Below are 18,133 nucleotides of genomic sequence, written 5' to 3' on the forward strand. Positions count from 1 at the left end.
GTACACTGATTAGAAATGATTCCACCGACTCCCCTCCCTCTATCTGCACCCCCTGCAATGAGACTCTGCAGCTCTTTTCCATCAAGGAACAAGCCCTTTCCTTGTTTTCTGCAAGGAGTTCCTCACTCCTCACACTGGGGCTGGTCTCGTGACTAGACAAGTTGTGCAATATGTTAGATGGCATCGTGTCAGTTCAAGTTCAAGCCCCTGAGATCTCTAGAAGGCTCTGCCTGCTCTCTAAGGCCCCGGTTATTGCCATGGGTACAAGCTCTGGCTAACCTGGTCTGGTTACCCCCACTCCAGACCCATCAACAGCCTCTCAACCACCCAACATAGAAGCAAGGCCCTCCTAGGCCAGCCAGTCTCCTAACGACACACGCTGGCCTCAGACACACAGGCGGCCCAGGCACACGGGACCCACCAGCAAACTGCCAAACAGGCGCAAGAATGAGTGCCACGTGATGAAGGGGCTGCGATGGGTGGAATTGTGTTCCCCACTTGCTCCCCATTTATATGTTGAAATCCCAACCCCTTTGGAATATGACCTTCTTTGAAAACAGGGTCCTAGCCTTGCAGATATAGTGGGTACAGATGGAGGGCATCTGGGAGCAGGGAGGGCCCTACCCCACATGACTGGTGTCCTCCTAGGCAGGGGGCCGTGGACAGGACAGGCATGCAGAAGGCACGCAGGCGACGGGAGTGGCGCTGCCACGAGCCAAGAACAACTACACGTGAACAAATACACACCTCCCGCAGGCCTTCAGAAGGAGTGTGAGCCTCTCCACACCTTAATCTCAAAGATCAAGTCTCCAGAACTGCGAGAGGAAACACTTCTCATTGTTTAAGCACCCGCTTCGTTCGAGCTGACCTAGGAAGCGAATTTAGCCGCTTTCCCTGATTCACATGGCGGCACGGTCCGGCTGGCTTCCTCACCTGCCCCCAGCGGGCAGCCAGGTGTGGCCCTCCTCTTGGTCCCTAGACAGCCCCTGAATTTTAAGCCTACCTGGCCCAGTCCTGCCCCAACAGGACTCCACCTGGCAAGGCTTCTCTAGTATCTTCCAAGGGCTCTGGAGTCCTGGAATGGGGGTGGCGTCCCACACCCATAGAATCCCGCACGCTGGGGCCTGGAGAGAGCCCCGGTTCAGGCCCCTCCCAGCTGCCACATACCTGGGTTGCCGAGCGCCATAGAGTCGTAGATGAGTTTGCAGGTCTTCAGCAGGATGGCAATCTTCTTCTCGGGCGAGTAGGCCTTGTGCATGCTGGTGAACTTCTGCAGGATCTTCTCCATGACCGCCACCTCGGGCACGCTGGTGGTCACCCCCAGGTCGGTGGTGGTGGTGGCCAGGATCACCAGCTGGTTGTCCTTGAGCTGCTGCATTGAGCCGTCCTTGCTGTGGATCTCATGCAGGCAGGAGTTGATGGCTTCCTTCAGGGGCTTCAGGACACACTTGTACAAGGCAGACTCCACAATCGCTTCTGTAGGTGAGAAAAGTGGCCTCGGAAATCCTGCCCCCATGCCCTGTTGCTCACGGGGGTGGCCATCCCTGTCTTCTGGTCCCTGGAAGGATGTACTCACAGCCCCAGCAGTACACCTTCAGGTCTGACCCCCCAGACACTTGTACAGACACTGGGAAGACACTGGCCAGGACTGATGCATTTTATCATCACTATTTTCACAGGGTGTGGTACAGAGTAAACTCTCTGGCTGCTTAGCAATTCATAACTTTCAAGGATACCAGTCACACTGGAGTTGTGCAGTGTACAGCCTGTGCAGCTGTACAGAGAGGGCCTGGGCACCCAATATGCTTGGTGGAATTATTCAATTCCCAAATCCACTTGACTCCAGCCTCAGGAAAGCTGTGCATCTGGAACCTGACTTCTCACCACCATCACAGTACCACCTTCACTTGGCTGCTACCACCTCTTGGCCCGAGTTATGTCAGTAACCTCTCACCCTGGCCCCTTTTAGTCCCGTCTCAACACAACAACCAACGTAATCCTGTTAACACATGTTTGATCATGTCATTCTGCAGTTTAGAATCTTCCAGTGGCTCCCATCCTATGCATAATAGAAGCCGAAGACTTCCCCATGGCTCACAGGCCCCCTCTGGGATCTGCCCCTGTGACCTCTCTCACTTATTACCTTGTTCACTTCCCTGTGCCTGTGCTGCTCCAGCCACCCTGGCCTCCCTGTTGCTCAGCCAACCTGCCAGCCTGCTCCTGCCTCAGGACCTTTGCACTGGCTACTCCCTTGGCCTGGAGAAGTCAGTCCACACAGCTTATCCTTTACTGCTCCACTGTCTGTTATCCAAGAGAACACCCTGATCATCCTGTGGAAAGGGGGTCAGTCGGCACTGATCTCCCAGCAACTGTACACACAGGCCATTACCTCTACCCTGCAGATGGCCCGACAGGCTCTGGGGTCTGCGTCACAGGGCTGGCTGGGGGCTGAGCAAAGACCTGGGCCTCTGTCTATATGTTCGGTTGCTTTGGGTGACAGTCGGGAAATATTCTTGGGAAGCCTTTGGCTCTCCCCTGTCTCCAGGGGGAAGGTGTTGGCTATTGGTCTAGTAAGGGGAGATCCCACATCCTGTCCCTCTAGGGAGACACCTGAGCTTCCCATTGCCGGAGGGTGAGGGAGGCTTATGCTTCCATAGTTGAGTCTCCAGAGAGGCCACAATTCCCTTTCCCCACCATGCAGGCCTCGGGTTGGCGCCCGTCCTGGGTGCGGATCCTGCTACCTCCCTCTTCCCTTCTGCTTCAGCAGTGTCTTCAGCCAAAGAACGTATGGCTGCCCTTGTACCCCTCCCACCCCCCCCCACCCCACCCCTGTCCATCCTCCTAGGCCCACATCACCAGCCCATAGTCCTCAGACCTCCTGTCAGTGGAGCCAGGTGACTGGGGGCAGGGTCTTGCAGTGGTTCCTCCCCTACCCCTCACTCCCACGTGACCTTGGCCAAGTCTTTTCCCCATTCCAGGGCCTGTTTTCTATGTGCAAAATGAGAGGCTGTGCCCAGGCCCTCCAGGGTCCTTGGTCCCTGAGAGCCACCAACTCCCCTGCAGAGACGGCCCCCGGCCCTCAGCAGCCTTTGCCTCTGGTTGCTCTTTGTCTCCCTGGTGGCCCAGGGGCATCCTGGGTGGGAGTGTGTGGTGGGTCCTGCCTGGTCTGTCACGTGGTTGCAGCTCCTCGCCCATCTAACTGGGCACATGGGCAGAAATCCAAAAGGCCGGGCAGAAGAGCAGAGCGGCTAGCACGTGGGAAAGGCGGAGGACACCCTGGGCCTCTCCTTCCCTCCCGCCCACGCCCAGCCCGGCCCGGGACTGACCCAGCTCCTCGTCGGAGTGCAGGGTGGGGTCCACCAGCGCCTTGAGCTCGGTGCTCTGCAGCAGGTAGCTCTTGAGCTGGGTCATCATGGTGCGGATCTCCTGCAGCATCTCGGTGCTGGAGGTCTGGCGCGCCATCATCTCCAGGCTGTACACCGTGTAGTCCCGCACCAGGTTGCCGAAGTACGAGGCCTTGTCCTGGGCCAGCTCCACCACCTTCTTGTACAGCTTGCGGTTGGTGGAGAGGAAGGCATGGAAGACGTTGCTGAAGCTGGCGAAGCTGAGCCGGTGCCGCGCCTTGCCCAGGATCATGGAGGGCTTTTTCCTCACGCTGGGGCTGCTGAACTGCTCCACCTCCTCCTCCGCGCTGCTGGTCGAGTAGGAGTCCTGGTCCGTGGCGCAGGCGGGCGAGCCCCAGCTGTCCGCCAGGGAGGCCTGCGAGCCCTTGAACTCCGGAGCGCTCTGGGGCCGGGCGCCGGCCTGGGCATGCGGGCTCTGAGTCCTGGCTCGGGGCACAGGGCTCGGGTCTTCTCTGGGCGGGCCCGGGGCGGGCTTCTCGGGGGCCGGCTGCTCTGTGGAGAGCTCGGCGATCTCCACGGGGCTTGCGAGGCCCGAGGCCAGCTGCCGGGAGATCCGTTTTTTCCTAGGGGGCGGGACTGGGGGTGGTCGGATCTTCCTCCCCAGCTCTGGCTGGGCGCCCAGTTCGCTGGCTTGGGCCGCTGCTTCCTGGCCCGGCTCCACGGTCCTCTGAGGCGCTTCCCCAGCACTGTCAGGGGGCGCCTCGGGAGGCAGGCTGAGCGGGGGTGCCGTGGAAACACCCAGCGGCTCCCCCTCTGCTGCTGTCCCCCGGCCCACCTTCCCCACATCCTGGTCCTCTAGGGAGACCCTCTCGGAGATGCGGCGTCGGGGAGGAGCAGGAGGGGGGTTCTTCTTTGCTGGGACCGGAGGGGCGGGGGCCTGCTGCAAGGGACCGGGGGACGCCCCTGGCTTCATCTCTTCCTCCCTGGAGGGGCTCAGGCCTGCGGGAGGCTGTGGGAGCCTCTCACAGGCTGTCATGGGTGGCAGGCTTGGATGGTCTGGGGGGCCCGGGGCATGAGGTGCAAGGTGGGGGGCCGAGGCTGCAGGAGGAAGGGCTTCTGGGGGCGGGGAGGCAGCAGCCACCGGGGGAGAACTGGGCAAAGGACAGGCTGGAGGAGCAGGCGCTGAGGGCAGAGGAGGCTGAGCTGAGCCGGTGGGGTGAGAGGGGGAAGGTGGCGGAGGGGGTGCTGGGCGGCGAGGGGCCCACCTGGAGGTGGGTGAGGTAGCGTCAGAGGTGGGAGTCGGCGGGCATGCAGAGGGGGTCTGGTCGGCAGCCAGGGTGCTGCCACAGTCCTCAATGAAGATGGGGTTCACAAACCACAGGCGGTCGCTCCCCAGGGACAGCTCGATCTCACACGAACAGTTTGCGTGATGGGAGGCCGACCTGAGGCTGGAGGCTGGGGGCGTTCCGGGGGCTGGGTCTCTCGGGGGCTCCGCTGGGCTCCCACCTCCTCGCCGGGGGTTCAGGGAGGAGTCCCAGAAGCCTGGGGAAACAAGAGAGGGAGAGGCTGTAGCTTGGAAGCAGGTGTGGCAGGAGGGCCGGGGCGGGCGGCAGGGCCACGCCGTCACAGCATCTGCTTTGAGGCTTGTTTTTCCCCTCTCCGGCTGTTTTAAACCTCTCCCACCACTTCCTGCTTCTGGAGGGGAAGCCCCACGCAAGCCTCCCCCTCGGTGCTGGGGTGGGGCTAGGACTTGGCCTCAGCTCTGACCCTGGCAATGGGGGCGCCCACCCTGGAGGGCACTGACATGGCGGGGGCAGGGTGCAGCCTGGAGAGCCGCAGGCACGTGTGGGGATCGCGGGGACGGCAGGTGCCCGGTCCCTCATGCTGACCAGCTGGGTGCTCGGGGGTCTGTCAGTTGACCTTTCTAGGCCTCAGTCTCGTCGTCTCTAGGGTGACCTAGAGAAGGTGCTCTGGGCTGGTGTTGGCCACCACGGTTGTTCCAAGCAGGAAGAACCTGTGGATTGTGGCCGGCGAGCTCAGACCCGACCGTCTGAGTGGGGAATGCCTGCCTACTACAGAAAGATCCTGACACTGATTAATCTCGGGTACAACAGGAAGCTGCCCCCGGTGTGTGTTGGTAAAGGGGGGGCTCAGAAGCAGGGGTTCCTGCACAGCTGAGCTCAGTTCCAGCACAGGTGTCACAGATCCAGCCCAGGCCCGTGGCCCCCGGAGCGGCCTGTCCTCCCCAGCTTTGTTGACCACGTCGGGTTGGACATGCTCAGGGACAGGGGACACCTGAGCTGAAAGGCATGGGGGATCCACTCACTCAGAAATTCCTGACCAGGCCCTAAGGAGAATGTGGTGGAAGCTCAGTGGCTAGCAGGCGACTCTGAGCTCACTCAAGCAGCTGCTCCTGGACAGGGGCCTGGAAACCCCGTCTCTTTAGGGCTCTGGGTTGGGCACTGACCCGGAAGCTCACTGAGTCCTGGCTTGGGAGGCGGGCTTGGCCTTTGATTCTCAGTGAGAAAACCGCCAAATATAATATCAAGGACAATAAAGGAACAGACATCCATTGAGTTCCAGCTGTGTGGGCTGCCCCCTTTCAATGGCTATGTCACCGAACCTTCTGGAAGTCCTAATATTATCCCCAGAGCACAGGTAAAGGTTAACAATCCAGAGAGATGAACTTGGCCGGGTCACAGGTGAGTGGACATGAGCAGGGCCAGAGCAGGGATGGGAGCCAGGCCTGCGCAACTCCTAAGTCCCTCTGCTCGGCCCCGGTGTTAAGGGGCCCTCCTTCAAAGGAACTTGCAACACTTCCCATCTGGGTTGCTGAGGGGGAGGGTGGCATGCACTCCAGAACTGGGGATGTGGTAAGAGCATGACAGGCTCCTGACATCGAAATAAAGGAGCATCTCGAGATGGTAGCTGTGTGCACACCTGCCCCCAAAGATGGGCACTCTCAGGGATGCGGGCAGTGCCCACCTTGTTGGCCAGGGGGGTCGCAAACCCAATCAAGACCAGCAGGGTGACCCCAAGGCCATGCAGCTGCTGAGAGCGATCAAGAGCAACCCCACCCTGCGCCGTGAGGCGGGGCTCAGGTGTCAGCCCTGTCCTCCATGCCAAGTCCGGCAGCGGATTGAGCCAGCTGTCTCCACAGTGAGGATGACAGACTTTCAGGTGACTCTCTCGACATGCAAAGCTCTGAGCACCTCTGAGGACGTGGTGAGCCCAGGCTGGGAGGCCGGTTGCCAGGCTCTCCCTTGACCCAGGCCAGCTGTTCCCCGCCCCCTGCACCTTACTCTCCCGCCCAGCTCCTGACCCTCCAGGACCGAGCACCCCCCTGGGGGTGGCACACAGAGAAGATATTCTGGCCCTGGGGACTGATCTTTTGAAGCACCGTGCCCCGTCTACACAGGCCCAGTCTCTCTCCTCTCAAGTTTCCCAGAAAGGACCAGCAGGTACCACAGCGACTCTGAGGAGAGCTGGTAGCAGGCCCTGTGAGAGCAGAGGTGCCCGGTCCTCACCTCCAAGCTCCCAGAAGACCCTTGGATGCAGGAGCCCGTCAGGGGCGAGGCAGTGTACAGAGCTGCCCGCCATGGCTGGACACTCGCCGCATCGCTCTCGCCTCACGCCACAGCCTGCCCCGTCCTACCCATTCCCCTGCAGCACTGAGCCCCCAGAGCAGGCCCTTGATTGCGGGTTCAGAGTCACTTCCAACCCCTTAACCTGGCCTTCAAGGCCCACAAGATCTGGCCTGGACTTTTCTAGCAGCATCTCCTGAGCCTTTACCCCACTCTCTGCAGTTCAGTTCTTCCTGAACACACCACAGGCTGCCCTGCATTCAGCTCTCAACGATGGCGGTCCTCTGTTTAAAAGAGCATGCTTCTCCTACCCCCTCCGCCTAGCAAGCTTTTACTCATCCTTCAAGACTCAGGTCAGGTGTTACCTGCTCGGTGGGGCCTTCCCGACACCTTCAGGCCTCACCGACCCTCCTCTGTGCTCCCACGGCTCTGGTGCCCACTCAGACCCAGGGCACCACTGTCGGGACTGTAATCCTCCGGTTTCTCTGGCTCTCCTTCCACACCCCGCCCCTCTGTCCCCCACTCTGAGCTTCCGGGAGGCAGCTCCATGCCTCCTCCATCTGAGCATTTGCAGCACCTAAGACAGTGCCTCAAACAGGCCAGCAGGTTTAGTGTGGCCAGAGCAGAGGCAGGGGCCTGAGGAAGGGCCACAGGCGAGACTATTCTGATGGTGAAGGGCGAGGACAGCAAGAAAACAAGAACACACTTTCCATCACTCAGATTTAAATGCTGGTCGGTGTGGAGCAGACACTTGGTTCAGATAAATGGGCTCTGGTCCCAGGGGTCTAGGAACTGCTCCCCTGTCCCCAAGATAGGCCTGTGGCTGTTCCTGGCCAAGGTAGCTGCCTCCAAGCCAGTGCCGCTCTGAGGGTGGAGCCAGCAGTCCTTACACAACCTAGGGTCTGGGGGCCTGTGAGGGAACCACAGTGGCACTGCAGGGGTTTAGGCTCAAAAAAGGAAGTAGGTCAACTTTCTCTGCAGTCTGCAGAATGCCAAAGCCACAGGAGAAGCAGAACATGGTCATGCAATCCTAGTGGTTGGCAAAGCTGCGGGCACCTATGCCTGATAGCATCATGCCAAGCCGTGGCTCAGCTGCAGGGGTTCCCCTATGGCTTTCACTGCCTCCGTGCTCTAACCCCCACCCCCTGAGACCGAGGCAGCACAGCAACCTCTGTGACCTCCCACACCTGTGGCGGAGGCTGGGGACACCTCTGCAGATGTCCGTGCCTCTAAGCCACGGCCTGGGTGGAGCCAGACCCTGGACTGGCGCCCAGGAGGGCAAAGTCTAGGAAGCTCCACACTCAGAGAGCCCCAGGCCAGCGGAGGACAGAGAGGGGTGGATAAAAGCTGTAAAATATTCCAGATGCCATGGAAACAGCTCAAAAGTGCATGAGTTCAGTGAATAAATATTTATACGGCATTCCAGAGATGGGCTGCTAGAGACTCACTTGAACTCGAGCGCTCGATGAATTTTTTAACAACAAGGAAAATTATTATATGATCTCGAGGAAAAAAAAAACAAGCTACAAATGCAAACTTGAAAGCGTCATAGACAGGCCTTGACTACATATTTTTGGAAGATTAAGGCTCTGTACACGGCAAACGTGCCTGAGAAACTCTGCTCGCGCCTCCCTTCCGTACACTGCCGCACGGTCCTCGCGCGCCTCCAGCCCCCCCGCACAGACTGCAGTGCTGAGCTGCCCTCTACGTTTGTTTTGTGGCACCAATCTCCCTTTGAAATCCAAGCTTTGAAGTCCAAGGTATCTACACAGTCTGCCTATTTTTTTTGAGTAGAAGAACTGGGGTGCAGGCCAGAGGTGCAGCAGGGGGCTGGGGGAGACGGATGGGGGTAAGAGGATTCACCAGAGACAGAGTGGGGAGCAGAACAGGCAGACTGACTGAAACACACTGCTGAGGGGAGCAGCGGGGAGACAGGAGAGGTCTGCTGTGCCATGTGTGGGTCACCCCCTGGCTGGGGATCGAACTGGGGCCCTAGCAGCATAGTGCTAGACAAAACCCTACGCCACCAGGGAGGCCCCCTACAGCCTGCCCTTTGGAACGGTGGCTTTCCAAGGCCATCCTTGGACTTTCCACATCGTCAGCTCCAGAGAGAACACTGTGTTTTTACCCACTGCAGAGCCCGGTGCTGCCCCAGTGCCTTGATCCCTGTCTGCCTGGCAAGGCACGTGACCGAATCAGAGATTCATCACATTTGACTCCATTTGTAAAAGGTGAGCAGAATGCCAGAAAAATAACATTGCTGACACTACTGACAGGAAACACATATGCCCCAGGAATCTATTTCAATGGCAAGTTGGTCAGATGGCCTGAAAATCCGCTCAATCTTTACCCTTCACGAGATCCTTAGCTCTCGGCTCTAGGGAAAAATGGAAAGGTTAAAAATGTTGGAACAAAACGCAGCAAAATGGCAAGATACAAAACCGCACTTTCCCCAGTGTGTGGGCATAGTAATGCTTGGAGGGGATGCCCCACCCCCCAAACACTTGTAGTGGTGGTGGGGTTATGGCTGAGTTCCGTCTTCATCCTTTTTGAATCTTGTTGGTTAAAAAAAAACAAAAACCCAACTCCAAAAACGGGACTGCAACACGCCAGAAAAGAAACTAGACTCCTATACACACATCCACATACGTATACCATATACAAAACCCAACTCAAAATGGATAAAAGACTTGATTATAGGACACAACACTATAAAATAGATAGAAGAAAATGCAGGCAAAACACTCCAGGACATAAGCCTCAGAAACACCTTTGGGGATTCTTCTCCAGAAGCGAGGACAACACCGGAGAAGATGAACAGCTGGGGCTGCATCAGCCTGAAAAGCTTCTGTACAACAAAAGGGACAATCATCAAAACAAAGGGACGTCTTACTGAATGGGAGAAGCCTTGGGACACCACACGGTCGCAGAGATCTACAAAGACGAAGGGATGGCTACCAAAGATCTACAAAGAACTTGCACAACTCAACAAAAACAGAGCAAACAACCCAGTCAAAAAATGGGCAAAGAGACACTTCTCCAAAGAAGAAACGCAAATGGCCAACAGGCATATGAAGAGATGTTCCACATCACTAGTTACCAGGGAGAGGTAAATCCAAACCACCGTGGGACACCACCTCGCTGCAGCGAGAAGGGCCCACGCTGGGAAAACCAGAACCCACAAATGCTGGCGCGGAGGGGGAGGGAAGGAAGCCTCTTACTCTCCGGGGGGACGTACGCCGGCCACGAAGGAAAGCTGTGTGCAGTCTCCCGGGACACCAAAAATGGATCAGAACAACAACAACAACAAAATGGAACCCTATGACCCAGCGATTCCACTCCTAGGAATCTACCCAGAGCCCAGAGGACGCAAGACACTACATTTTTTTCACTGCTATATTTCTTGCCACACTACGCGCACTAGCCAAGGTACGGAGACAGCCCACAGACAGTCACAGACGGCTGGAAAAAGGACAAATTCATGGCAGTTGCAGCAGCATGGATGCACCTGGAAGGGACGCTGGGGGCTGAGTGAGTCAGAAGGAAAAAGACCGTCACAGGACGGGCTCCTCGGATGTGTGAGGCGGAGAAACAGAACGAAAGGTCAAGAAAAAGTCCAAACCCGCAAGCTGGCCAGAGACCTGAGGCGTCCAGCAAAGGAGGAGGGGAGGGGTGGAGACCCAGGGAGGGGTGGCCACAGGGGAGGGGGTGCCAGAGAGCTGTGGGGACCACAACCACGCAAGAGAAGGAATTAATTCATTTTAAAAAACCATAGGAAAAAACCCAAGACCAAACACAACAGGCTGGACTTAGAGTGAGAAGAAGCTGTAATGAGAGAGAAGCAGGTATGGGGTGTGAGGCAGAGGTCAGGGGTCTCGTCTCCCCATCCCCGTCCTTACAGACCCCCTGAAAGGCAGGGCACTACCAGCGGCTTCCACTGGGGGTGCTGGAAGCACGTGGGAAGGGCGGGATATGGGGGTGTGGTGGGGTGTCTCTGAGCCCAGGCCTGGATGCCGCTTCTGTCACCTTCCAGTGACCAAAGTCCTTCCGTCCCTTTCAGGCCCCCTCCTTTCTGGGTAAGGGATTTATTGGGATACACGTCACATCCTGGACAGCGCACCCATTTAAGAAACAGCCCGGGATTTGGGTTATTTCTTTTGTGTATTTGCCACTATTAATTTTAGAACATTTTCATCACCCCAAAAAGAATCTCCACACACAGAGCAGTCCCCCCACTGACCCCCTCCCTAGCCCCGGGCAACCACACGTCTGCTTTCGGTCTAGAGTTGCCTGTTCTGTTCTGGACACGTCACACGTGCTGTGTGGCCTCCCGCCTGGCCCCGCGCTGAGCGCATGCCAAGGCTCCCGGGTATCTCACGTCAGGCTCTTTGCTGTTGAGCAAGCCCTTTAGGCCCTTCTGAGTTTCCCTTCCCTCAGCTGTGAAACGGGATTGTGCGACAACCAAGGGAGATCAGGCCTGCGTGGTGAATACGTGACGGGCTTGCCCGCCACTTCCTTTCAGTGTTCCCTGAAACACGGGCTGTACCAGGGTGACACCCAGCCCACGGGCACCCCATCACCACGCCGGCCAGCGATCATCCTGATTCTCCCAGGGAAACCCAAGTGAGAGCCCGGGTGGGAGGGGGTGGGGGGGTAGGGCTGTGACTGGAGCCTGGCAGGTGGGCAGAGAGGGACGGCAAGTTAAGGAGGAGGCTGAGGGGACAGGTGTGTGCAAAGGCACAGCTGCTGCTCCCCACAAAGCCATGTGACCTTCCTGCTCTGTTTCTTGGAGGAGCCCAGTGTCCTGTTACTAAGTCCCTCTTACCACTGGGAGTCTGCATAGGTTTCAGGTTCTCTGCACTGAGGGCTCTGCTGAAGCATCACATGAGGCCCTGGCACAATGCCTGGACCGTGGCACAAGCCGCTATCTGCAGAGCTATGGTCACCGCTGCACAAGCAGGTCAGAGAGCCGAAGCCCGTGCATCTGCTGCCCAGGCCTCTGGCCCAGCTGCGCTCTCTGCTCTGCAGCCCCATCCATTCAGGGCCTGGACTGAAACATGAACCCCTGGGCTCCAGGGAACAACTATTCAGGTAGCCCCACTTTCTGTCGCGCCACCCCTTGGGTAGGATACCAGCTCTGCTCAGAACCTTCTAGTTCCAAAGTTGAACATACCCAGGTTTTATTTAAATCCCCTGCTCAAGGACTAAGTGCAGACAGACAATCTGAACTGCTGCGGACTCCCCGACTTGCACCTCCTTCCCCCACGTCCTCATCACACCAAGGTCAAGTCCCCCAGGAGAGAAGGGATTATCTAGTCTAGAAAGGAAAGTGGTTCTCCCAGGAGCAGCAGCAGCTTGTCTCAAATACAACATGTCCCTAGGTCTTAGGGGCAACCATGATCCTCCAGAGACCTGCAGGGGACCCCGACAGTCCCAGGGATGCCCCCCTGCACCCAGCAGTGGGGTTAAGGGCTACAGCACAGCAACCCCTCCTCTGAGTGCTCCTCCCCAGACCCAGGCCGTGCATCTCATTTGCCCTCCCAACTTGGCCTAAAACTGGTCATGGACTGCCTGTTGCAAATAGAGCGGAGAAGGTGGTGGGGCAGCCAAGGGCAGCGCAGGGGCCATGCATGCCTGGTGCACATCCCAGCTGGCTTCTTTCCCACCAGGGGCGCCAGGGACTAGTTTCTCTGCTGTGTCTTTAAGGCAGGGACACAGGATTGCACAAGACAATGTCTCCCAAGGGCGCTACAATCAATGAATGCAATCCATGCCATCTGAGGGCAAAGTTCAGTGTTTATTCTCAATATCAACTGAAAAGTGACCCTAAGAGGCTTGGGTGAAGAGCTCCAGGGCAGCAAGAGAGGGGGGGTGGGCGCCACAGCCCAAGAGCCAGCTCTGCTGTGGTCTGCGACCTTGGACATGTTCCTTAGGCTCTCCTGCCTCAGTTTCCTTGGCCATAAAACAGATGAGTGAATCAAGAAGATGTGGTCTGTATACATCATGGAATACTACTCAGCAATCAAAAAGGATAAGCTCCTGCCACTGGCAGCAACATGGATGGAGCTGAAAGGGATTATATTGAGCAAAAAAGTCAGAAGGAGGAAGATAAATATTGCTAGTTTCACTTGTATGTGGAATAGAGAGAAACAAAGGGTCAAAGACAAAAGAGCTGAAAGCTGACCATAGATCTGAGGCATCCAGGAGGGTAGAGGAGAGAGAGATGTGAGAGCAGGGGTCGGGGGGAGCACAAGGGGCTTTGATGATGGACTGTGGGTGCTTTGGTGGTGGGAGAACTGCAGTGGCCACACCCGAGGGGAGAAACCTTGTGCCGTCAAAAAATTAACAAGGATGTGAGAAAAAGGTACTTCATTTAACAAATTAATTAAAAAAATAAAATCTAAGGGATACTGTAAATAAAAAAAAAGAAATTCTCTGGTGCTGACTAGCTGACAGAGGCTGCCAGCCTGGCTTCCAGCGGCTGCGGACTTGGGCCGGCTGGGCCTCCTCAGGGCTGGCCGGGGGGCTGGGCAGAGGCGGGTGCTGGCTGGCTGCATCCTCACAGCCCCAGCAAAGCTCCCCTCGTGGAGGGGGCTCAGGAGACACGCGGGCTTCCTATGGGTGCAGGGCTGGGGGCAGGAGCGTCTGTCTCTGCCTCTCTTTTCTTTTCCCGCCCCTCTTCATCCTCAGACGGCCAGAGGGTCCGGGGGAGAGCGCTGGGCAGGGGGCAGGCAGAGGGAGTTGCCATCGCATTCACGCTGATCTGCTGCCAAGGGTGAGGCTGGGGCTGAGATGCCCGGCTCTGTGCCACGGAGGAGGATTCTGGCCTTTCTCCAGATCCCCCGGAGCCACTTGTGAGGGTAACCAGCCGTGCTGGCCTGAGGGCCCCAGCTGCCTCAGACCCGCCAGGGGTGTGCGTGAGGCCCCCTGGAGAGCAGCTAAAAGGTGCTGCTTTGAACACTGGGAGAATCTCCCCATCACGAGGGCTGGGGCAGGCGTGCGGGTGGTTCCGAAGAAGCGGGTCTCAGGAGCCAGCCTGGTGCCAGCCTGAGGCGGCCCCTCTGTTCCCGGGCCAGGGGACTGTTCTGGGGTCTCTCTCTCTCTTTTTTTTTTTAAGATTTATTTATTTATTATTTTTCATTTATTATACAAGCACTGGGTACAGTCAGAAGCGCGGGAGGGTGAGAGAATTCACCAGAGCCAGAGCGGGGAGCAGAGCAGGCAGAAGGACCGAAGGACACTGCTGAGGGGAGCAGCGGGCGGCAGGAGAGGTCTGCGCGCCATGCGGGACCCTCCTCCGGTGGCCGGGGAGCAGCCGGGGATCGAACCGGCGCTGCAGAGGCTGCGGGCAGCTTTGCAACCCAGCGCTCAACCGCTGCGCCACGGGGGAGGCCCTGTTCTGGGGTCTCTTTGCCTAAATCCCTGCCTCCTCCCTGACCTCTTGGAGAAGACTTACCCAGGCCCAGGGTGGAGATGGTCTCGAGGTCCGTGAAGCTTCTGGCCTCCAGGATGGCCTGGGGCAGCCTCAGTGTGAAGGGCAGTAAATCTCTGTGGAGACATGAGTGGCCAGAGGTCATGCTGGGGCGGGGAATCATGGGTGTCCATTCCCTGGTTCCACAGCCCCCAAACCCACAGCCCCCAAGGGAAGCACCCCAGCAACCCCGCTGGCTGCTGGCAGAGCTCTGAGGCTGACGGAGCTTCCAGTCAGGTGGGGCCCACAGGGGTGGCCATGCGCTAAAGGCCGTATTCTGGGTAAAGCAGACCCTTCTGGGGAATGGGGGGTTCATTTCTTCCCAGTTTTCCTGGCCTGTGGAAAGCCCAGCAGCTTCTGCTAAAAGTGATATCCTGGGTAAAGTGGGTGTAAGGGGCCTGCAGCTTTTATGCTTTCTCCGGTGCCCCCTGCCAGCTCCTGGATGTGGTCACCAGCGGGGAGGTGGATGGGAGGGGCAGAAAGTCCCATCCTCTAGTCCCGTGGTCTTCCTGCCACCAGTGCCATGATGGCCCCACCCTCAGTCACCTCGTTAGTATAAACACTAGTGTGAGTGGAAAATTTCCTTCAGGATAATGAAAGACACCCCTACTGTGGGGGAAATCCCAAGGAGCTCTGTGTCAGGAGCCTGGACAAACACCAAATGTGCTTTCGTGTTAAAACACACCCCCTGATAGGCGTGACCCGCAGAGTGAAAGACATTATACACCACGTACGTCAGTCACCACTTCTTTGGTACAGACTAGTTCTCCCTTCCCCGGGGGGCTCAGCACCCGCTCCTGGTCCTGGGAAGCTTTGGGGTGACCTGGGAAGTGCTCTCAGGATGGGAGGCCCCATCAATGGGAGTGATACCAGAGCCCCCCTCAACGGCCCATGGCACCCCCAGCAACACCTCAAAAGGATTCTGAGGGATTCTGTGGTTTTGAAAATCGATCTCTGTAGAAGGAAAAAAACATAACCTCATTTTGGTCAAAATTTTTTTTAAGTGAAAGAGGAAGAAAAAGAAAGTCACCATGGACTCTGGGATTGACAGCCCCAGTTGAGACCCCAGCTCTGCCGTTCCCAGGAGTGATGCTCCCCGCAGTTCTGGGTCTGATGGGCACCACGGTCTTGGGGTGGTTTTGACGATTAAATGGTGGGATGTAGAAAACAGCACAAGCACAAGCACCTCATGGGGATGTGCTTCCTCTTCCTAAGAGCCAGTCAAGGGCCCTTCTGGGGACGTCTGAGCAGTGGCGCCAGGCGTCTTTCCTGTGCCCAACACCCAGGACCGTGCAAGGCAAGATGGCGGCTCCCGGCTGGGGCAGCTGGGAAGGGAGCCCGAGACACAGGAACAGCCTCCTTCAAAGGCAGAGGCCAGGCCTCTTCCTGCCGCCCTCCTCAGGGAAAGCAGGGAAGCAGCTTAGTGACCGGCTGGGTGCCTGGCAGATCTACGGGGCAACTCCCTCCCTTACTCATTTCAGTGAACAGCACCCACTTTCTGAGGCCACTGTCTCCCGACCCCAGGGCACTGAGGATTGGGGCCCACGATCCCCGTAAGAGGCTGAGCAGAGTGCCCAGTGTGCAGCAAGGGCATCGGAACAACCGAGTGTGTTCAAGTTCCTGTTGTCCAGGATAGGAACCCCTAGGCCCCCCTAGGTCCCCCCAGTCCCCCTATTTTGCAGTGGCTGCCCTCCCATCAGTTCCCCCAGGCTACCCTGACAGGCACCTCCACATAGGACTGGGAGGGCTGCCGCGGCCCAGCCGAGGCCCGGCTGGTCTCCACTCTCCCCTTGCTTTGCTCCCAGCCGTGGTCTTCCCAGTAGCCCATCTCCCGGTGTGCCCCGCTTCCCCACGAGTTCCTGAGCGTCCCACTGCCTTCCCGCTGCCAGGCCTCACCCACGCTGTCTCCTCATCCTAAGTTCTCTTCCTCCCTCTGCGCCATCTCCAATGTCACCTCTTCCTCCCAGAAAGCCCAGACTTCCCTAGGTGACGGGGACGGCTGGCGGGGGAGCAGCACGCACCCCCGAGGCTGCAGACCTGCAACAGTGTGCTGGGTGGACGCCACAGGGGCTCAGGAGCCAGACACGAGCGCGTTCATGTCTGGTCAGCACCTAGTGGTCAGGCCCGAGGCCTCAGTCTCCTCACCCCCATCAGTGGTAAGAACGTGCCCGATCGCTTCTGGACCACTCGCTACGCGCCATGTCTCTGCCAGGCCCCGACAAGCCTTGCGTCTGACCCTCAGCGCACCCTGGGGCTGCAGATGAGAACAGCTACCCCCAGGGCCGCTGGAGGTGGGGAAGAACTCCTGGGGAGGGGGCAGCCCAAACCTCATCTACTGGATGCCCCTCCACGGGAGCTGGGCCAAGTGGACACTGGCCAAGTGGACACCGGCCACCCCACCCAGGCCCCTCACATCCCCTCGTGGCCCAGGCTCTGGGGGGATTGCTCCTGTGAGCTGGCACCCGTGACCCTCACAGGTAAGGTTTGTCCTGCCTTGTTTGCCCCAGGAAGAGCCACAAATGTCAGGGTGTGCCACAGGTCGGGGAAGGTGGCTGGCTGCTTTGGGGGTACAAAAGCCCAGCTCCGTGGCCTTACAGCAGATAACCCTCCATCCCGGGAAGGGGTCTACTTCATGCTCTGGAGCTGCCCTGGCCCTCACTTCCTCGCTGGACTTCTCTCCCTTCCCCGTCCGGCTCCCCACTCCCTTGCTGCTTTCTCCTTGGCAGGAAGTGCCCTAACCACACCTGTGCCAGACGCCTCGAAGTCCCCAGCTATTACTATCATTGCCCTCGGAAAGTTCCCACACCCTGGTCCACAGACGGGCGGGCTATAAGCGCAGGCTTCATACCTGTGCGTGTCCTGCATGTGGACACTGCGCCCAACCCCAGCCCCGCTGAGTCAGACTCCTCAGGGGGCCCAGGACACTGGAATTTTCACCACCTTCCCGGGCCACGATGGACCAGCGGGTCCGGGAACCCGCCCCACAGCTGTCACGCCATCCAGTGGGAGCGACGGGGCTGGTGTCAGGGTCGGGGTGAGCACCCGGAGCAGACGCTGCCTTCCCGTTCCCAGGGAGAGGGGGCAGGGGGTACATGGGGGACGGGCCTCCTGCGGAGGAAACCTCCCTCCCCCTACCTGACCACCTCAGGTCCAAGCTCTTGTGGGGGATGTCCTGGCCCCAGCCCAGGCCATCGGGCGCCAAGGACCCACGGGTCTGTGGGAGGAGGGCCGGGGGGATCCGCGGCGGGACCCTGCCTCAGGCTGGGACGGACATTTATCACCTGGGGGCTCAGCTGTCCTCAGAAGCCGCCTGGGCCAGGCCTCGCAGCCAACACAAAGGCCTCCCACAAGCCCCTCTGCTCCGGCTCCGTCTGCTCCAATGTTAGGTCTGACGGCACCCGCCCCTCGATCGCAGGGGGACAGCACCCCAGGGCTCCTGCACTTCGGGCTTCCCTCCTGGCTGTCATCCCCGTAAGAGACGAGGCAGCAGGCCCAGAACAGTGGGGTGACACTGAGGTCCCGCAGCCAGGTACTGCGTCTCCACTCCCAGCGCGGGGCTCTTCCTCCCAGGGTCTCACTTCAGAGGTGGCCTTGGGGCTGATATCCCCCCCGCAAGTACAGGCACGCCAGACCCCATGCCCTGTGACCATTTTGTGGGCTCTCTAAGCTCCTGGGGGCAGGCAAACGGGCGCCTGCTTTCTGGGTCAGCCAGACCCCGTGCTTGGTGCCTTCGT

The 18,133-nt window shown here is 58.6% G+C and overlaps 1 protein-coding gene across 1 annotated transcript in view; it reads right to left on the bottom strand.

The window, feature by feature from the left end:
* RIN3 (Ras and Rab interactor 3) overlaps positions 1-18,133 on the bottom strand; it is a 116,854-nt gene that overhangs the window by 20,668 nt on the left and 78,053 nt on the right. Inside the window, exons 5-7 of the mRNA XM_054692877.1 lie at positions 14,385-14,476; positions 3,327-4,886; positions 1,168-1,476 (exon numbers count right to left, since the gene is read on the bottom strand). Of these exons, the coding sequence (XP_054548852.1) occupies positions 1,168-1,476; positions 3,327-4,886; positions 14,385-14,476 (1,961 nt within the window). The remainder of the gene's footprint in view (positions 1-1,167; positions 1,477-3,326; positions 4,887-14,384; positions 14,477-18,133) is intronic.

This window comes from Talpa occidentalis, unplaced genomic scaffold (assembly GCF_014898055.3).
Source record: "Talpa occidentalis isolate TD23 unplaced genomic scaffold, MPIMG_talOcc4v2.1 talOcc4.11, whole genome shotgun sequence".
NCBI classification, from domain to species: domain Eukaryota; kingdom Metazoa; phylum Chordata; class Mammalia; order Eulipotyphla; family Talpidae; genus Talpa; species Talpa occidentalis.